Source organism: Montipora capricornis, chromosome 11 (genome assembly GCF_036669925.1).
Source record: "Montipora capricornis isolate CH-2021 chromosome 11, ASM3666992v2, whole genome shotgun sequence".
In the NCBI taxonomy this organism is placed as follows: Eukaryota; Metazoa; Cnidaria; class Anthozoa; order Scleractinia; family Acroporidae; genus Montipora; species Montipora capricornis.
Window position 1 is genome coordinate 36,044,465 of NC_090893.1, and position 21,749 is coordinate 36,066,213.

Consider the following 21,749-nt stretch of genomic DNA (forward strand, 5'->3'; position numbering starts at 1 on the left):
CTTCATCATTCCTGTACATGATTTTCATGGGCCAAGGCGGATGGCCTTTGATCTGATCTTGGTTGAAAGTATCATTTGTGTTTTCCGAAAAGCAAGATGTTTTTATCTGTGATGAACAATTCCTCAGCAAATTGGCTTGTACGATAATGGGAGTTTATTGAGCTGACTTTCCTTTTAAGTGGTTTTTAATTAGTGTCTATTCATCCTCTATTGATGTCCTGTGGACTTGTTCTCATTGTCATGGCTTGTGGTGTTAACTGCTCAGCAAGGTACTACTTCTGTGTCGCTCTGTGGTGTCTTTGAGGGTATACATGATAATGGGTCAGCAAAGTTGTGTTCTCCTGGGTGATACACTACTTCGAAGTCATACTCTTGTAGTCAAAGTACCCATTTCTCGATTCTGGTGGGAATGGCTTTGCCTTGGAAACTGACTGTTGGCTTAAAGATGTGTTCTAGTGGGTGACGGTCAATTTCCAGCTCAAAATGTCTTTTGTAGCTATACATGGAAATGTTCATATCCAAATATGATTGTGAGGGATTCTTTCTCGATTTGGGAGTATTTCATCTGCACTTCCACTGAAAAACAACTGCCATTGGCGATTGGACAGTATGCAGAATCCAATTGTTGTAGCAATAGTCCTGCATCTACCATGAGTTGTGTGGGAGCTGTGAGGCTGTAGTGTGCAAACACCTGTGGACTTGCTAGGGCTTGTTTGAGCTTTGAGAAGTTTCCTTCTTGTTTGTTTCCCCACGGCAAAGTACTGGTGTTTTTGATTAATTTGCAAAGGGGGAAGGTGACTCTGCTGTAATCTGGTACTGTAGAATTCCGAAAGTGAAGGCGCCCGTTACTTTCGGATTTTACAGGCAAAAGGGGCCGCTTCTTTTGGGTAGCTGTTACTTTCGGGGAGCCGTTATTTTCGGATAGGTAAAAAAAGATCGTAACTCGAAGTGGTGTTAGACAAAGAGGACAGATATGAAATTTAAGCCATTCTACTTATGCATATTCCCACAATGTAATATAACCAGATGAACAAACAGTAAACAAAACAGACTACATTTACCTTAATCAGTACACTATATGTGCACGATCACTAACATTAAACAGTACAGTATAATTATTTTGACTCTTCACTGACAAATTAATTTCAATACAGTATTACAGCGTTTGTACGTTTCACTCACTGATTAAATCATGCACAAACGATTCTTTAAGAGTTCTTCAGTCAAGCTGTTCCATCAGTATTATGATTGAGCGCAAACAGTTTCTCTTTGAGTGAGTTCTTTAATTCTGGTAAGGCTTGTTTAATAAAAACTTCATAAAGGCAAGGAATCTCGAGGCCTCCTCCTTGGACCCAAGTACCCTCTGGCGCACTTCTGGATTGTCCAGTGATCTCTGCACTGACAGTAATATTGCCGTCAGCTAAAGGCTGAAAGAGAACTTCACCTAAAGTGTCGGGAACATGTCCAACTGTCTGCTCTGCTGCATGCGTGCTGTTTTCCCCCATCTTAACAATAATGACGTGTGATGAATGAGTATTTTGTAGCTCAGGATAGCAATCACATGTCGAATTAATGTCTGGATCGGCTTTATATACATGATCTCCTTTTATCCATGATTTGATAGTACAGAAGAGCTTAAATGCAGAAGCCATATAAACCAACTGGTTGTTAAGTTCCAGATACATGCAGCACAACAGTTCTGGTCTTGGACCGAATGATCAAAGGTCAGCTTTACAGCACGTGATTATGTTACTTTGTCATTGTGAGTGTGTGTGTGACAAGTACACAATAGTCACTTGCCATGCAACTGACCTTTCATCCGAGCTTTTGTACTAAGTTGAACACAAATCCACAACGTGGACAACCAAATCAACAACTTTTTAAGAGAAAACAGTGGACCCGTGAGCAAAATTCAAAAACTAGGCGAAAGCAGGGGAGAGTTTAAGGCATGGTACAGTCGAGCACCTATAATCCTTGGATTGCACAAAAGCTTAGGCTACGGAGCGATCCAAAAAAAGTCCAGAAAGCCAGGCGCTGGAAGACAGGCTTCTTATCCTGAAATGGAGAAGCAGGTCTATGAAGAGTTCAAAGAATTACGACGTAAAGGTATCAAAGTCAAGCAGGCAGACAGATGTTGCCCAGAGCCATCCAGAGACCCTGTGTGTTAACATTCAGCAATTTCACAGGTATATTCGCAGAATGGCAAATTAAGGTGAAACAGGATCTACCTCAACACGGCATTGTTGGTCCTTGGAATTTGAGTGACATTGCCAACATGGACCAACACTAAAGGGGCCACCTATGAAAAAAAAAGGAGAAAAAACTGTGTGGACCCGGTCCACTGGAAGTGGCCATGAAAAACGGCAGTGTACTGTGTAGCTGACGGTATTTGCAGATGGATTACAACACATAAAACCCCTTCTGATATTCAAGGGCTCAGGAAATTAAAGTGAATCCCTGACAAAGAAGTGAAACAATAAGACCCATGCATTGCCGTAAAATTTCAAGAGAACGCCTGGTGCGGTGAAGAAATGATGATCTACTGGGTAAGGCATTTGTGGAATTCACAGAGTACCTTCTTCCGCGACAACGCAATGACGACATAAACCTTTGCGGCCTTAAGAACTGCACAATTGGCCATTCAGGCGACATGGAGCACATTTGGTTTCACGATGATGAATAAATGAAACTGTCCCTGAAGACTACCAGATGTTTGTAGTACAGTGCGGACGAAGATACTTCTAGTATCCCAAAGATGTTAAAGTTTCATTAAGTTTCAAACTCGCTCATTGTTTGTTGAGAAAATTTCACTTCTGATTTTATGCACGTGCTCCAAGATAATCTGAGAACGATAATCACGGTTTCGTTGTTCGAGAGATTATTAATTGTAATTCTCTCAATCCAGTTAAATATGTTATGTTAAATACAATACTCTTTAAGTTTGCTTTGAAAGCCGACGGAAAGTAATGCTTGAAATGAACATTAAACACAACAGTGTTTTGTTACTGTTTTGGGATAGTTTTTCAAAATGCTGTTACTGTAGCCGTTACTTTTTTTTTCTTTGGGGGGGGGGTACTTTCGAAATTCTATGGTATGTATCTGAAACAGTAATTTGTCAGCCCAGGGAATACTTCTGCAGTGCATTTTGGTCAGGAGGCATTGGCAACGGCTTCAACCTTTTGGTTGATATTAATTTCTAGCATTCCAAAGAAACATTTAGGAAGACTCATTGTTATTCTGTGGTCTCTGAGAGTTTCTAGAAGCTTGAGATGTTCTGGATCATAACCAGATACTGTGAGAAAGACATGTATTTTCACAATTTGGCACATGTCTGATGTTTTGATTGATGACTTTGTGAAATTATTCACCTGGCCCCAATAGTTCGAAGGGTGGAGAGCACTATATACTGGATAGATCACTATCCTGTCCGTTGAATAGTGCTTTATCCGGTGAATAGTGTTATCCACCTTTCGAACAAACAAAGACTGATGGTTCCATCATCTGGTGTTTGGGAAGCTTGTAAATAACTTTGAAACAAATCCACCTCTGAGAGGATTGCAGCTCCTTCCATTTTCTGTAAAATGTCATCCACTGTGGGTATTTGCACTTGGCGTGATATGGGATGCACACATGGAGCATCTCCTCCCTTATTTGGCCAAACACAATTATTTTTACTTTTTTCTTACTTTTACTTAAAAACAAACCATAATTATACAAACAAGACCATCTTGGCCCGCAGTTAGCATTGCTATTCTAGGCAAGCCACTCACACTGCAACATAATTACTGGCTCTCACAAGTTTTTGAATGAAATGACATAAATCAGCCAGCCTTATTCATCAGAACATATTGAACAAGTCCTTGAAGAAGCGAAGATTGAAGGGAACCCTTAAAAAATATTTATGAAAGTCAAGTAGACTACTGCACGACTGATATTCGCGTTGTTTTATCAGTCGTGTACTAGTCTACTTGACTTTCATAAATATTTTTCAAGCATTAGTTAAAATAACATGGCGACAAAAACGCCGGGGAAAATATTCCAGGACGGCAAAAGAATGGCACATTTATTTCCGAATCACCATGAAACGTTAAAGAGAAATGAGCGGGAGGATGGAAAAGCTCAGCTGGAAAAGGTAGTTGATGGAGTAGTGGCTGAAAGTTTGGAAAACTCGAAGACGAAAATCTCTGCGTAAATTTAATGGCGCTGTTTTTTTTTTAATGTTTTTATTACCCTACGAACTTCAAAATGAATGCATGTTTTTGAAGTTCCTTTCCTTTACTTTCGTGAAAATATCTAGCAGTATTTTAGTCCTCGTCCACTTGAATAGAACAGACCTGCGTGGAAACAACCAGCAATTAAATTTTACAAAAACCACACTCCAGCAGATGAACATGACGGCAATGAAGAGATATTATACAAAACACTAACCAAATGAAGATGACGCCAGCGTAAAACGTCGTTGCTATGCTCAAGAAAGTTTTTTTTTTTTTCGCTAAAAACCTTTCACCCCTTCAACAATCAATCCTCTCTTTGGTTCCAGTCCTTCCCTGACAGGTCACGCAAAAGCGTGACAAACGAAATTTTCCAAGAGCTTTACAAAATCACATCGATTTTACTTGTTTTGATCATTGGTGAGCCCTATTTTTTTAAACACGAATCACTTACTTTACTTACTATCTACAAAACATGATGACATGAAAAAATTCCCACTGTAAGAAGTTATCTTTTTTTAACATTTTCTTTCCTTGTGTCATCGAATTCCGATAGTGGTTGCAACGGATAGAGCATACGAAAATGCTCTTCCAGGATGAACTCTACTTTTTACGACATCCCTAGCGGCATGCAATTATCTAAAAATCCCACTCCTAAAAACCTATGCACGGAAACCTTCATTCTAACAGTTTATTTTCATGATTTTCGATGGATGAGCAGATGAGGCTACATCTCACAATTATGACCGATTTCTTGAAATTAAGGCAGTTTTCCACTGCCATTTTCTCCGAAACAAAGTCGGTGACTCTAGGTGAGAAATGAAGAAAATCTCACCGTAGGAAGATTTTGTCGCGAACTTCCTTAAAACAGCCTCACTTTATTTCAAAGATTTTTTCTCACTGACTAATATACTTTAACTTAAAACTATTTATTTACGTTGTACTGAATGGTTTATCTAGCTTGCCACAGTACCACTTCCTTTCCTTTCCTTTCTGTCACAGATACTCATCAATTGCTATTATACACTTCTTCCCCTGCTACGTTAGGAGCCACCAATTCAAATAAAAGTTAATGACCAACATTGTTTCTTCCATAATGTAATACAAGCAGCACCTATGCCACACAAGCTGGTAGCTAGAAAACCTGCGGAATCCTCCCTCGTTCTCAGGATAATAAAAGCACGACTGTTCCTTGTCTATTCGCTTTAAATGCAACTGAATTCTGGGCAACAACAGATTTCTACTTCTTTTCACGTAACTACCATAGGAAAAAATTACACAAATTCGCAAATTTAAGATCACTTGCTTGAGGCAATACATTGTAACATATTAATGATAGTGACCACTTGTTTTCGGGGTAAAGAAAGCTTGTCAAGCAAGTGGATGTTCAAGTTGATTGTGAAGAAAAGGCGTTTTGTGAACAACCGCACCCGATTATTCATAACTAGACGCTCCCTGAGCGTAAACTGGGTTGCCTGTGGTACTTGTTTTAAAAAAAAAAACAGAGGGCACTGAGTTGGGTTGAATTGAAGATGTGGCAAATGGATTTTCCCAGGAATAATGCTGGCTCGGCCAATCCAAAAATAACAAAGAAAAAAGCCTCGATCTTGGGGACTCAACCCTGATACTGCTAACAGACACTTTAGATAACTGCTTGCTTGTGCCAATCACCAAGAACTCTTGTCATCATTCAACATCAACTTATCATTAATCATCCATGAACAAACATCAGCAATGCAGTTCTCCATAGCATCTAGCACCTCAGCTTCACTTGTACTCTTTAACAAAGGAAATGACAAGTATAAATGAAGCCCACGCCTGAAGAATTCAAGATCGGGTTATCTGTCCAAAGTTACAGCGTTATACCGAAGCATTCAAGAGTTGCAACAAGACAAAGGAAATGTTGAAAAAGTGTCTGAGAAAATGTCCGCGCTTGAAGAGGCATTTGATTGCTTTCAAATTTTTTCACTTTTATTACGTGGCGACCTTAAACAAACATCACAAAGAAAGGGAAGAAGAGGCCCTGTCGTAATAGGGCAGAATTTGATTCGATTGTTAAACAATGAATTGACAGTGCATTTAGAGCACCCGAAATGGTGAGCATTGCACCTGAAGATTCCATCAGTATAGTCGGTTCACTTCTAAGTCGCACTAGTTCAAATGTATCTTTGACAGCACTGTAAACCAAACAAGCAATGGCTCATTTGAAGATGGAGCAATTGAAGAAAAACAGAAACTGTTAGGACAAGAGCAATAAATGAAGTTAGAAAGACAAACTCTGGACACTCAATTCAAGATAGATCAAGCTAACCTTCAAATCCAATTGTTAGAAAGCCAACAGAACCCTGTTTTAGACCAGCCATGATTTGTCCCCGACAATTTCAGTCCATGTGCAAAAGAATCAAATGTTGTATAACACCCCGAAGTATTTGAAGAACAGGATGAATGGAGACCACGCCCACTCCACCCAAAACCATCAGCGTTGAATCCCTACGCAAAAGAATTTAAGTTGCATGGCGAACCACACGTAAACCTTGAAAAGGGTCATTCCCTGCCTACTGATGAATTGGACAACATGGCTCTAACAATAAAGCAAGACTTTGCATTACCCAAACCACGGTTGCAAACATTTGATGGCAACCCTCTAGAGTATTGGAACTTTATGAAATCCTTTGAAGCTAGTATCGAAAGTAATGCAGCGAGTGAAGATGAGAAGTTGATGTATCTCCTGTAACACAGGTAGGGCGAAGGGAACTAGACTATCAAGTGCTGTGTAGTCATGCATACATCTCTCGGTTTCTAAAATGCGAAGAAACTATTAGAAGAACGATTCGGACTGCCATTTACTATCGCATCAAACTATGTGTCCAAGTTGACTGAAGGACCTCCATTGAAACCTACAGATCTTGCTGTACTGTAAGCTTTCGCAGACCAGTTGAAAACATGAAAACTTATGTTATCGTCAATCGGCTATTTGGAAGAAATTAATGGTACAGATAACTTGAGAATTGTACTGAGACTGCCATTTCACCTCTGAACAAAGTTTGTACAAGTCGCCAATAGCATCCAGTAATCTGGTCAGAGAGCTAATATCAGTCATATAGCCGAGTTCGTCAAAGTTAAGGCCAGAGCTACAAATAGCCTTGTGGTTCGCAGTGTTGTCAATGTCACACATGATACAGTAGAAAATTCAAGACGTGGACGAAGTTCAAAGACACATACTTCGTCGTTTCAGTGTGTTACAACTTTAAGTAAAAAAGTAAAGTAAAGTGGTGCATTTATATAGCGCCTTTATCACAAACGTCTCAAAGGCGCTTTACAATGATCAATTTACCTCCAGCGGACTGGAAGCATATACAGGCGCAAATGGCAGCCGCTTCTAAGCAGTCCATGCATGCTGGTACTCATTTTACCGACCTCGGAAGGATGGAAAGCTGAGTGAACTTTAGCGGGAAAAAAGGTCACCAAATATTCCACTCTCGGCAGAACCGGGAATGGAACCCGGGACCTTAGGGTTGGAAGGCAAAGATCTTAACACTGCGCCAACCCCTCCGCTCTAAGTACCCATGCGACCAACCATAAAGAAAGTGCTCAAAGGCAAATAGTATGCCCCGCATGCGACGAACCTCATTCTTTAATGAGATGCCACATCTTCAAAACAAAACCATTCGAGGAGCAACAGCAACAGCCCACCTATGTCACATCTGTCTTTAATATGGGCACATCGGTGTTGGATGCTAAGCCAAAGGTTCCCGCCAAGTTCAAGGGTACACCCGAAAGCACCGCACACTGCTTCATGCTCCAGACAAACGACAGCCTTTGAATTAGGGAGAGGCTGCTACATTTCCCACTGGTTCCTGGTGGACAAAGCCACAGTACCTCTGGCGGTGAAGGGAAAATGTGCTTAAGAATTATTCTAGTCAAAGCCATGATTCTGGGAAGACCATGAAGACCTACGCCCTTCTAGACAATGGCTCTAACGTCTCCTTGTGCGATAACGATCTGGTAATGGAGCTTGGAGCGTGAGGAAATTTGAAAACCTTCTACTAAAGGTACATTGTCCAGCTAAGAACAGTATTATGTTATGATGAAGAACAACATTTATTCCAATAACAGAAATTCAGAATGCTAATGGTGTAGTGATGCTTCTGTTTTTACAAGACACCCGAAATTGTTTTAGAGATGGAATCTGTTTTGGCCAAATGTGTTGAAGAAAACTTGATAAAAGAATTAAACGATTCTCACACACTTTTTATTCGACTGACACCTGGCAGCTGTCATGACTGGACATCACAATGGACTTAAGGGTAAAGTTGAAGCAAGCAGTTAAACGGCAGCGACGCCTCTTGAAGTGCCACGAGTTTTGTGAGCTCCGACTTTTTACCTTCGGGTGGAAAGTTTGCTTATCATGTGGCCTCCAAATGTACTCTACGTACATGTACCTGTTGTACTGGTTCTTAACCTCCTTATCAGATTTTCTTATTGTTGGAGCGTTCTTGGACGTCATTTTCACCCGATATTCTCAAATCTGTCATCAAGTCCAAGCCGCCATCTTGGATCTGTAACCGAAGCTGCCTCAAGACCATCTACAACAGCAAGTACAATATAGTAGCTCTGAGCTTAAATCCATCAGAGCTTCTCAGCCCAAGTCCCGTCTACCTGTGGAACTTTGGACAACATTAGGAGATCTTGGAATAAGAAAACGCTATAGATCGAAGAGAGCGGGCCGAGCAAAGATACGTGAGTTCCCTGGGGGTGATACCACAGGCACTACCCCTACAGTTCTCCAGAGCTCGTCATGCCGTAAGTCAAGTTTCCCCTCCATGCTCTCAAGCAACATGAGATCCCTGCCTTCAAAGATAACCGAATTGCAGACCGTTGTCAAGGCAGTTAAGGCAGGAATTGTTTATGTTACAGAAACTTGGCTAAATGACCTGCCTCCTGACTCTTCGGTGGAAATCCCACAGTTCCTCTGCTTCAGAAATGATAGATCTGGAAGACCGGGCGGTGGTGTGTGTGATTATGTTGACTCAACTTTTCCCTGCCTGAGATTAATCGTGCACGAAGATCAAGACATTGAGTCACTATGGATTAATATAAGACCATTCCAGCTGCCTCGTTATGTGTCAGCCATTTTGTTAGGAGTTATTTACCACTCAACATCTTGTGCTGCGGATGACAATGTGGCTCTTATTGACCACATACAAAAGGTGTCTGAAGCATTCCTCCTTAAACATCCTGATGGCTTAATTGTTATCAATGACGATTTCAATCCTACTACAACAGGCATATCTGAACGATCAATCAAGCTCAGAACTGGGCTCAGTCAAATTATGAAGGTTTTGACAAGGGATACTAGAACTTTAGATTGGTGCCTCACCAACAAACCCAAGCTTTTCTGCGACCCCAAGCAGTTACCAAAGATTGGTAGGAGCAATCATTACACTGTTCTTATCAAGCCGTGTGAGTCTCTCCCCGGCCACAACCACTCAAAGAAAGATTTTTGGTCTCGTGACCTGCGTACTAGTAGCCTTCACGCTTTCAGAAGATGGATAACCTATTTCGACTGGAGCCCAGTGCTTAACTTGTCCAGAGTGTCCAAAAAATTCGATCTTTTCAGTCAAACCCTGTTAAACGCCATTCATTCATACCTTCCCCTGCAGTGGGTCAAGGTGTGCTCGTCCGACAAGCCCTGGGTCTCAAATAAGCTTAGACGGTTTATTACGCAGAGGCAAAAAGCGCTGAAATCCCTTGGCAAGGATTCTCCCCTGTACAAGGAACTGCGTAACAAGACCCAAGTGGAACGTCGCACTTCCAAAAGAACGTACTCCGAGAACCAGGTGTCTAACCTAAAGGACAGTAATTCCACCAGATGGTGTCGTGAGATTAAAGACCTGGGTGGGCTGCATGGCAATAGCCCTGACTGGTGGCAGCAGATGCTTAGGAATTGAGTTCCCTTCCACTGACTCCCTGTGTGAAAAGTTCAGCAACTTCCTCTTCGATCTGACATCCCACTTCTCGCCACTCCAGCCCCTGGACGATGTCGCCACCATTCCTGTCCCTGAGGAGTTCCTAGTGTCAACTCACCAAGCCTTCTGTGCACTGAGATCTATAAAAGTAAACAAGTCACCTGGCCCTGACAAGGTACCTATCCGCATATGGAAAGAGTTCTCTTTCGAACTTGCCCCAGTGGTGCGTGACCTCTACAACACCTCCTTGGTCGAGGGAGTTGTTCCCTGTGCGTGGAAGCAGTCCATCGTCATACCTGTTCCCAGGGTCAACCCCCCAAAAGTGCTGGAAGAGGACTTGAGACCTATATCCTTGACTGCGCTCCTTGCTAAAATAATGGAGGGCTTTACCCAGGATTCCTTAGTGAGGCAGTTGCTAGGTCAGTTAGATATCAAGCAGTTCTGCGAAAAATGCGCTTGTGTACCTTTTCCATTCCATACTGCAATTTTTGGACAGGGGTAACACCTCTATTCGGATTTGCTAATTTTTCCAAGGGCTTTGACCTGGTGGATCACAATGTGCTTTTGAAAGAGTTGCACGTTCTCAATGTACACCCGTCCATTATTAGATGGATAGGTGCCTTCTTGTCTGAGAGATCTCAAAGAGTAAGGCTAGGGAAATCATTATCATCACCTGTATCCCTTCACGGAAGAATTTCCCAGGGTACAAAACTAGCCCCCTGGTTGTTTGCCATTTTAGTTAACCATCTAGTTGCCACCTGGCCGTGTAGACTAAAGTATGTAGATGATACTACTGTCTTTGAGGCAAATTCCGAGATGTAGCCCGAGCTACCTCCCACTTATTGCAAACGCTATTTCTTGCTTTTTTCTCTCTCAGAGGAATGCGCCTTAACTCTAAAAAATGTAAGGTTATGGATATTAATTTCCTCCAATACCAGCCTGGTCCCCCGGCCCCTATTACCATCAAGGGCTGCCCTGTCCATCAGGTGCAGACGTACAAGATCCTTGGAGTCCATGTTTCTCACCATCTATCGTGGAATGTGCATGTAGAGCACATAGTCAGCAAAGCCTGTAAACGCCTTTATGCCCGGACCTAGTTTCCATTTACTGTGCCCTCATCCGTTCAGTGCTTGAATACGCTGCGCCTGTATGGGCTGCACTCCCCCTCTATCTTGACAACCAGATTGAGTCTGTGCAGTGTAAAGCCCTCCGCATAATGTTCCCAGTCATCGACTATAACAGTGCCTTGTATCAATCTGGGCTTAAAACGCTGAATGAGAGACGTAAGGAAATATGTACGAATTTTATATCTTATGTATCAGGTAATGGTCTGGAGCCAATATGCTCCTTACTCCCAGCTACTGTAAAGCAACCCCATGGCTACAGGCTACCGTCTACGGTCTGGGAGTACTCCCCAGTCCCGCCCCAGGGCGAAAACTGACCGTCTAAGGAACTTTATTACTCACAGATATGCGTAGAGACTTTGGAACCAATGTCTATGTTAGCCATTAGTGTGAATAATTTATATGTATTGTAATTTTTATGTTGTATATGTATTGTACCCAGGCTGACACCACTGTAATCCAGCTTTTGTGCTGCAAGCGTGGTAAATAAACACTATCTATCTATCTATCTATCTATCTATCTTTATTCAAGTTCACTGTGTTGCGCACAGGCTTAATCTTGCTGCCTCAAATGCAAGTAAGGACATTGAATATCTTGAACGGTATAAAGCGCAGATAAACAGCATCTATAAATTCTATTCCAACTGAAGTGTGCGATATGATAAACTGAAGGAAATTAAGCAGCTCATGCATGGCAAAGTTAAACAGGTGGTGGAACCTTCATCAGTTAGATGGCTGTCTGTAGAGGCATGTGTCAAGATGATATTTGAGTACTTTGACTCACTAGTTATGTTCTTTGGTCAACGAAAAGAGTTCTAATGCTACAGCTGTTGGAATTTGGCAGTTCATATCACAGCCTCGGCATAGGTCCTCTAGCCACAGCTTTGCTGATTGATGTTCTAACTGTTATTGGAACACTTAATCTTCTGTTTCAGAAGGAGATCGCCAACATGTCTGCCATTAAACACAGTGTCACTTCAACTGTTGAGACAATTCAAGGAATGGTTGATGGACCTCCCCCAGTAAACACAGTGCTGGCAGACCTAGGTGATGTTCCAGGCACAGGGAAGAATAGCTACAAGGGAGTGGAAATTGCTGACAATAACAGCCTCACAACCAGGTTCAACTCAATAAGAAGGAGACACCTGAACCAGATTATCAACAACCTACATGAAAGGTTTCCAGAAGATGACTTAGAGCTACTGGAGTGTTCTGACATTATCTTGAACCCTAGAAGACTGCCCACTGATTTAAGGGAGTTAAGAAACCATGGCATCCAGCAACTCAACAAACTCTGTCATCACTTCGAAACTGTTCTTGACTCAGGTGTAAAAACCAATTTCTTCAGCAACTAGCTTTGATCAGTCTTGTAATCCCAGTATCAAGTGCTCCTTGTGAGCGAGGTTTTCCTGTCCAAAATTCAGTTAAAACCAAGCTGGGAAACAGAATTAATCCCGAGCAGCTGAATAGAATGAGGATGGTAAGACTAGTTAGCATTTAGCGTCATGAAAACTAGCCAAAAGTAAAAAGTTTTGAAGTTAATAAATTGTTTCCTGAATCTCGCACCCTGTTTTGAAAGGCTAAAGGGGCTACATCCAGACCAAATTTCAACTTATTTTTAGTAATAGTCAAGTTTTTTTAGTTAGCAGAATTTTCTAATGTTGCTTAATGTTTCTGAGTGAGTTTATGAATCAGTGAGAAATACCTCAAGTACTTTGTTCCGTTTTTTAATAAGAAAACATAACAGAAACTGATTGAATAAAAGATATGTATATTTATTCTTCATTGCCTATACCATATTACTGCGCAGTGTAATAAACTTAATTACCTGCCAAAAGATTAGATTGTTCTCCAGAATTTAAAACTATACTAACCCCACTTTTTTCTCCTGGACCCTCAACCTTAGGTTGAAGGAGTCCCAAAGGAAAAATTGGAGGGAAAACCCTGAATAAGTTAACTGATGATCCAGTGTCAAGAACAACTTTGATGGGAATGTTGAAGATGTTTACCATTGTTTCTGGTTGTTTGCTTGGCGTGTTAAACAAATAAATGAACTCATCATCACTGTCACATCTTCTCTTCAGTGATGTTATGGACTGCATGGCATTTCTGTTTTGAGTTTTAAAAGCAGCATTTGGTGAAATGGCAGATTTAAGAACATGCTGTGCACTTCAGTCTACTTGCAAGAAAGGAATCTTGTCCTCCATTTAGGGAGATGCTCCTCCACAGAAGATGCATTTTTGAGCTCATTGGCAGGGTGCTTTTCGTGATCCTGTAGTGCATAGCACTGTGCCATTCCCCTGTGGTTTATCCTGGTGTTGCCAATCATTGTCGTTCAACATTGCTTGCGTTTTGCTGTAGTCCAGGATATAGCTTTGAGATCCATGGAGTCACTAAGCGCTTTTCAGCAAAGTCTGGAATCTGAACTGTTGTGAGTTTTCTGAGTTTTGATTCCATTTTCATTGTTTGCAAATTTGCAAAGAATAGCCTTTTCTTTGAGCCTACAGTAAAAACTGTGTATTGCGTCTGTGGGCTCTTGTGATATTTGCCAACAACCTTTTATGTCCATGTCCTGATTTCAAGCTGGTTGAAATGGGCATTTAGACTCGCAATCGCTGCATTGTAATCAGTGCCAGTGTCGGGTAGCCTGTTGAATACACTGTGTGTCATGTTCTCGCCTCGCCAACATATCTGAGAAGAAAGCTCTGGGTATTGTTGGGTAGAACTCACACAAACTGATTACAAGTTTTTCCAAGCATCTGCTCCATTTATGCCACCAAAGACCTAGGCTTTCTCTGTCGCTGAGTGGATCAAATGGGACATAGAGGTGGGCCACTACGAAGGACACTGGAGCTTGCTGCAAATGGATTTACACTCTGTGCCTGACTGGGTTGTGAAGTTGGCGTGCTTGATGAACCAGACCAGGATATGTTTGCTTATGTATCCATACCTGGTGGTTATTGGACGTGTTTCCTATTATTGTTGAGGTTTCCCTGTTGCTACTTTCATATACCTTTAATGTCTTATTGGCGATAATTCAGCACTACAAAATGACACACGAATGACAAAATAACTAAACTAAACTAAAATAAAATAGAGAATGAAATAGAGAATGTAAAATTACTTCATGATAAATTTTGGTCCAAGGTTTTCATACAAACCCCCCATGGTTACAGGAGGAAATACTGAAATCGCTGCACAGACTGAAACTATTAGATAGTGATTTATCTACTGTATAAAGTTATCCAGCCTTTGAACAACTGGGGTTTGATGTACAAATAAAGTGGCATGGATCAAAAGTACAAAATGAGTACTGCAATTTTGGTATCATTACAATTTACCTGGAATGCACTTGAGACGTTTCAATACTGATGAAGGCCGTTTCAGGTCAGCTAAGAATTTGTACAAGTCATCATCTTTCAATTTGTCAGATTCCTGAGGAAAAAAAAGGCAGTTTGAACCTTAACTACTTTATGAGCTACAGCAGCATGCAGCACTTGTTCTCATGAAAATTACATTAGTAAAATAATGGCCTCGTAGTAACAGACAATTCATGTACTACTTGCAGATGCATAAATTATGGGTATTGCGCATACTGATGTGAAATATGCAAGTCAAAAAATAAAAATAGGTAAGCATTTGCGTAAAAGTGTCTACGGCAAAGCCTTATAGCAAGACAAGTAATGAAAGCCCTTTAGCCTAATAAAAGTGTTTCTTGATCGTTGTAAGTGAAATTAATAAAGGCCCACATCCGCCCAAAAGTCATTGCGCACCGTGACTGAATTTCGTGTAACACGAAATTACCTAAATATCTGACATGTTTCCCGCGTGATTTGCCTGAGTGCCTTTAGCCAATCACATCACGTATTTGGACAAGTCGTCATTTGAAAAACAAAAACAAACAACCACAATGACTTTTGGGCGAAGGTGGGCCTTTAAGAATGGTTTGGATAATGCGCACAGTGAAATACATGAAGAAACAAATGTGAATTTTTCAGAAAAAAATAGGACCTGTTAGCAACCATTTTGATAACAATCTCGAGTACCAAACAATTGGTGCGAAATGGCTTTAAGAAGTGGTCTCCATCACCACTAACATCTAGTGGCCTCAAGTTCCAATTGACTAAGTCTGTGTTAATACAGGAAAAGCTGCTTACGTGGTCAGTACAAAATGCAGACTGCAAACCAGGTACAAAATGCACACTGAGGACTAAACAGTTCAATCGATCACATTTCATGTTGTCATCAGGAGCTCTCTGAGCACCTGTTGTCTTGCACTCGATTCTGCAAGGGCATACTCCCAGTTCTTTTTTCTGGAACTAATTAGTTTACAAGGAAGTGACAGATCAACAGTCTTGAAAGTACCTTGAAAGATCGTAAAAGTACTTTGAAAGATCGCAGGATCGTGGTTTACATGAATACTCACTAGAATGCAATGTCGAGAAATGACAAGTGATTGATGATACATGAAGGGTAATGCACCTGACCACCCTTGCAGCTGATCAATATATTTCCCTTTGCTGACAAAATTCAGACCGAAAGCAAAACATTCCTTAATCTTGATACATTCGCAAACTACAGGGTTAAACAAAACGATTTCAAATTGGCCTATGAAGGCAAGATAAAACCGCAAGGAAAATAAACAACTGGTCAGTCACAAAAACCTCTCGGTTAGTATGTTATTGTGAGGGAGTGGCCAATGGGGTGGCCAAAAATTTGACTGCCACCTGAGAAATGCTGAGAAGGATAAATTTCCTTTGAATATCCCGTGGATATTATTAAAAATACGCCACTTAACCCAGTGACTCCTGGGGGTTCCCCATTGAAGAGTAAAAACGTCTGGCGTTAGACAAATACTCTGGCGTTAGACAGAGTAAAATACCAAGTATGGCCGGTTTAGGCCAGCTTGGGGCTGAAAGGGTTTAACATAGCATAGATAATGCAATGATAACAAAGCCAACCATGACTGTCTGTCGCGACTGTGTCATTAGTCACTGCTTGCGCTTTTTTTACTGCCACGTGTATACATAATATTAATACATTAAAACAAATCGATGTTTGAGGTACTTGGGAGGGCCATTTCAGGAGTTCATCTGTGTTACTTCCTTGTAAACTAATTATTTCCAGAAAAAAGGCAAAGACCCAGGAAGATGACCTTTGAAAAGCCATTGCATGACAATAGGTAAGATGAAACTGTTTTAGTTTGCAGTCTGCCTTTTGCAGCTATAGTCTGCAGTCACTAGTCGGTTGTATTGAGTTCAACTTTATCAGAAATTAATAGTCTTTTTTGCAACACAAATTGAACATTGAACACATCTTGAACATGAAACAATATCCACATGATTTGAAGTGAGTTTTGTGTTTAATTTTGATAAGAACCCTTTAAAAAACTTGCTGAAGAAACAATCACTTCTTGGTATGCATCTAGTCTGGATGAAAACGGAGTTGAATTTGGAAATGTTAAATGTTATCCTCCATTGAAGCGTTTGTTTTTCATGGAAAGCAGAACATTATGTAATAGTTATTCTCCATGGTGTGCAGCTTCTATGGTAGTTATTGACTTTGCAGTTTCTTTGCCTTTTTCTTTATAATCATACTGTTGATTTCCAACTATTGAAAGTTATAGACCCATGGGACAAAAATGTTTCACACATTTGCCACGATTTCTCACTCCAAACTCCCGAGCCCAAACACACTTTACAGTTTGGCTGTGCACTAAATAACAGAATTCACACAAGGTTTGATCATGATTTACTTTGTTGACAGCTGCACTATGACTCGGGCTCTGGTTATTGGCGGCATTTGACAGCTATATTATGATGTCCCAATCCTGTGACTTCTTGACATTGACAAACGATGGAGTCATCTTGTCTACTCGGCATTACGGCTCATTTATCGATTAACACTCAGCTATCAATAACTTAACAAACTATTTTACCCTATAGACAAAAATGATGCAGCTTTAGGTTTCAGATAACAAAGAGGCAAAATTCCAGGCAAGTTGCAACGGCAAAAAATATTACAAGTTGCGTAGTGTATGATTCGATGTTTTAAAAAAAGGCACACATTGCGTGCGTGTGGTAGTGCAGTAACTTGACACAGTGCTTTGTTCCATAACTATTAACAGAGCTGTGTTTTGTTTTCCAGGAGATTCCAGTTGTCTTTGCGTAATATGTAGCTTTAAAAGTACATGATATTGTCTTAACATTGTAAATCGTTATAGAGCTGTGGTAGATGTCTTAGGTAAATAGCCCCCTGAGAATACATGTGGCTACTAGTAAAATACTAAACCCATTGGCTTCAAAGGTGACAAGAAGTTCCCTTCAACTTCTATGGTTTAGCGTCCAAGAAAAGAATTTGTGGAGTACCTTCTTCCACTCAGTTTCAGCTATTACTGGTATAATACAACCTTATCAAATTCAAAATTCAGCTCACTTTGTATCCACCATTAGTAGCAAGACTATCCTAGACAACAAAATCATGGTGTCTTTCGACGTAGAGTCGCTGTTTACCAACGTTCCCATCGACACCGCTGAACAAACCCGCGATACAGAAACTAGAGGACGACCCCAGCCTTGCAGATCGCACGACACTAACACTTGCTCAGATCGCTGACCTCCTGAATTTCATATTGAGATCCACATACTTCCAGCCATGGGAGCAGCCATAGGAAGCCTGGTGTCCACTGTTATTGCTAACCTATCCATGGAGAGTTTCGAACAACAGGCAATAACTACTTCAGCCTACAGACCTATGACCTATGACACTTTCACCATCCTGGATCACAGAAATGTTGATAGGCAGTTTCAAGTGAACCGTATGGGCGCCTCACCACCAGCGTGTACAGGAAGCCTACACACACTGATCAGTACTTAGCGTATGACTCCCCCCAACCCGCAATCAGTAAAACGCCTCTATTGTCAAGTGCCTCTATGAGCACGCCAAACGTCTCGTAACACCTGTCTTCTGTTCTTGTCTCTAACGGTTAACCTCTTTCTTACTTGCAGAATTTCACCAAAACCAGGAAACCGAGGAACAGCACTGAACCCACGATCAAGTACAAGTCTACTGCGGTTTTACCCTATGTCAAGGGCCTATCCGAACAACTTCGCTGCTGCCTACAGCAACAAGGCATACGCACTGTTTTCATGTCAGAGACTACATTAAGATCACATCTAGTACGACTGAAAGATGCTGTCGAGCCGACTAAACAAGATAGTGCAGTTTACAGGATTCCCTGTGAATGCAGTAAAGCCTACATCGGCAAGACTGGAAGACCTATGCAAGATAGAATCAAAGAACATGAGCGAGACAATCCGACTTGCACGTAACCAGACCTCTGCCGTTTCAGAACACGCTAACAACACCGGACATAACCCGCTTGGGGGCAAAGTAAAGTTTATTGATCGCGATCCTCATTGATATGTGTACACGCAGGGTCAAAGAGGCAATTCACATAAGACTTCACCCTAACAACATCAACAGGGATAGTGGAATAGAAATTCCGGAAGCATGGATGCCCACGATCAAGAAACACAAGAACAGGAGAACCGTACGACAGCGGACCGCCGAAGGAAGAACATATCGAAACAGCAAGGATCGAAATGCACCCATCACAGCTGAGCATCCTGCCTAAAAGGTGACACGTAACCAGTCAACCCCATCGCCTGATGAAGACTAGCAGTATGCAGTCGAAACTTCGCAATCTACATGTACATCACAAGTGACCACATCGTGAGACAAACGAGAATACTTTATTATTAACTATCAATTTATGTCAATACAGCTGTGCATCATTAATCAAGTAAATAAACGTTTTTATGAAAAGAATCACGATTTATAATCATACAAATTTTAAAATTAGTTACATGCGTACCTGTTTGAAGAAACTGCTAACTGTGAGTGTGACAGGTCTGAAGTTAGTTAGTTCAGGAGCAACTTCAAATTCAGGAACATCACTCAAGTGAAGTGACTTGCGTGCCTCATAAACAGAGCCTCGACTAGAACGCACCACTGCAGGTTGTGTATCTGTCACACCAGATTGCTGCCAAACAAAAGAAAACGTCACATCCTCTCGTAACTTTGATTCATAGAATAAGAATATTGACAATCAAATTTGTTTAAATTGTTTAGAGTTGGTATCTTAATGGCAAGTAAATGAAAATTATTTCAGCAAGCCCGTAGGTCTGTGATGTGTTACAGTTGCTTTATTGCTTTGACACAAAGTTCTTTTTTTTTTTTCGCTTATACAAACACTTCTTTTCAAAACTTCTCAAAGAAATTTCATTGCAAACAAACTTTTCTCTGTTTTTTACCCACATACTAATGTTACATAAATCAATTGACTCTGAAGATGGCTATCGCGCAGTTTGTTGTAATGACAGTCAATATCATCCTAAACAATCCTTAGCATAACAACATGTACCTGGACAATCATACTTCACTTAATTATGACTGGGAGTTAACTTTGCCTAAGTTATGTCTGTGACCTTCCATTAAATTGACAGACGTGTCTGGTATCCATTAGTCCTCAGTTAGAAGGGTACATGAAAATGTTAGAGCAATAGCTCCATTCGTTAGAATGTAAATGTTATCCATTAGAGCGTTAGCTTCACCTCATCCGTTGGAAGCTGTTGGCAAATCAACTGTGTATTGATTGTTCCAGAACAACGGCTTCGTGAAAGCAATGACTTTATACATAACTTACAAGCAATTGCAAAAAGAGTTGAAACACTCACTGTTAATAACCGTACAATGTGTAAATGTAAAAACTACTCAGTATTATTATCAGTAATGATTTTAAGTTGAGTGAGCATATTGATTACATATCGAAAAAAGCCTCGAAGCACCTGTATTCCCTAAGGATTCTTAAAAAAGTTAATGTTGATAGAGATGGAAACCTCAAAGTTTACCTGACTACAATAAGACCTATATTAGAATATGGCATGCAAGTCTGGCAAGATATTCCTTAATTTCTTTCAAATAAGCTGGAATTAATTCAAACAAGTGCTCTACATATTATCTATCCATGCCACAGTTATTTAGATGCCCTTAATATTACCAACCTCAGCAGCCTGAAAGAAAGACGAACTCAGCTCTGCTGTAAATATATTCGGAAGATGTCTCAAAATGATCACCCCATTAACTTCCTCAGCAACTAGTGGACATAGTTACAGCCTGCGGTCTGGCTACAACAATAGAAATATTGTTTATGGTGACAAGAGTTGTTGCCGGACCCAGCGTTCAGGTTCCTTTACCTCATTTAATAGTAAATATGTAGATATGTAAATAGTTAATAGGATATTTTTGTTGTTTTTGTAGTAGTAGTAGTAGTAGTAGTAGTAGTAGTAGTAGTACATGTAGTTTTAATTATTTATTGATTGTAAATTTTTAGCCCTTTAATTCAGTTAATTCTGCAATGTGGTAAATAAACGGTATATTACTATTATTGTTTTGCGAGTTTTGTTTTAGAATAAATTAATGGTTTTCTGCCACTGGCATGAAGCACGGGTAATGTAATTTTTGCGTCATTGGTAAACAGTGTATGGTCTACAGAAGAATTAATGAAATCTTATCTACTTCTTAATGTTTTTAGAGTGTAGCCTTTAAGCCTTTGAGCGCTTGTTCATTGAAGATATTATATTATCAATAATAGTGTCACTGCTCATAGCATAAAGTGTACATTAATACCATTTCAGCAAACTGTTGAAAGTCTTGCAGGTTCGGTCATTCTGTATTGCATGGCACAGGAACTCGCATTCTACTAAATTGAACATGTTCTCAATCAAAATAATATGACAACTGCAAACCGGTATTGCAAATAATTTTGCACCCACACTATCCAACATCCTACGTGCTTTGAAACAGTTCTGTACTGGACAACTATCTTGGATAAATAATTTGGAATGACTCTGCACCTCGATTAAACAATCTGGGAAACTTGGAATTGGCAAAATCATTGCGAAACACAAACTTTGTCTATGCTTACTCGTCAAAACAGCGTCCATTTAACATTATAAATAGAAATGCACTAATTTTCAACTTTATTTTCATTGAAACGCCTTTCCCAGTTCAAGCCCCATCTTTCTGCTTTCCATTGATACCTTTGCTGGACCTATTGACTGTTCCTTTCAGTGGTAATGATGAATTACATGTACATGCAACAACCATCAAGGCAAGCAATTGTAAAAAGAGTCGAGACACTCATTAATAACAGTACAATGCATGTTATTCAAGTCAGCACATCCCCAACCCCCATTCCCCTCAAAGCAAAGTTGTTTCCATTTCCACTTGGCACTCAGACTAAAGGGTATCAACAATTAAAAAGGGGAAGGGGAGGGAGGGTCGTTGGGACTTTTCTTATGAACTGGAAGAGGGTTTTCGTAAGAAGGGGTGAATTTTCGATTCAGTGTCTCAACCTTTTGCAGGTTACATTTTTAATCCAA

General features: G+C 40.6%; 1 protein-coding gene and 1 pseudogene across 1 annotated transcript in view; one reads left to right on the plus strand and one right to left on the minus strand.

Moving 5' to 3' along the window:
* LOC138023675 (dedicator of cytokinesis protein 7-like) overlaps nt 1-21,749 on the minus strand; it is a 160,054-nt gene that overhangs the window by 84,705 nt on the left and 53,600 nt on the right. Inside the window, exons 12-13 of the mRNA XM_068870717.1 lie at nt 19,181-19,348; nt 14,646-14,739 (exon numbers count right to left, since the gene is read on the minus strand). Coding sequence (XP_068726818.1) covers nt 14,646-14,739; nt 19,181-19,348 — 262 coding nt within the window. The remainder of the gene's footprint in view (nt 1-14,645; nt 14,740-19,180; nt 19,349-21,749) is intronic.
* Nucleotides 4,010-8,894, plus strand: LOC138024727 (uncharacterized; annotated as a pseudogene).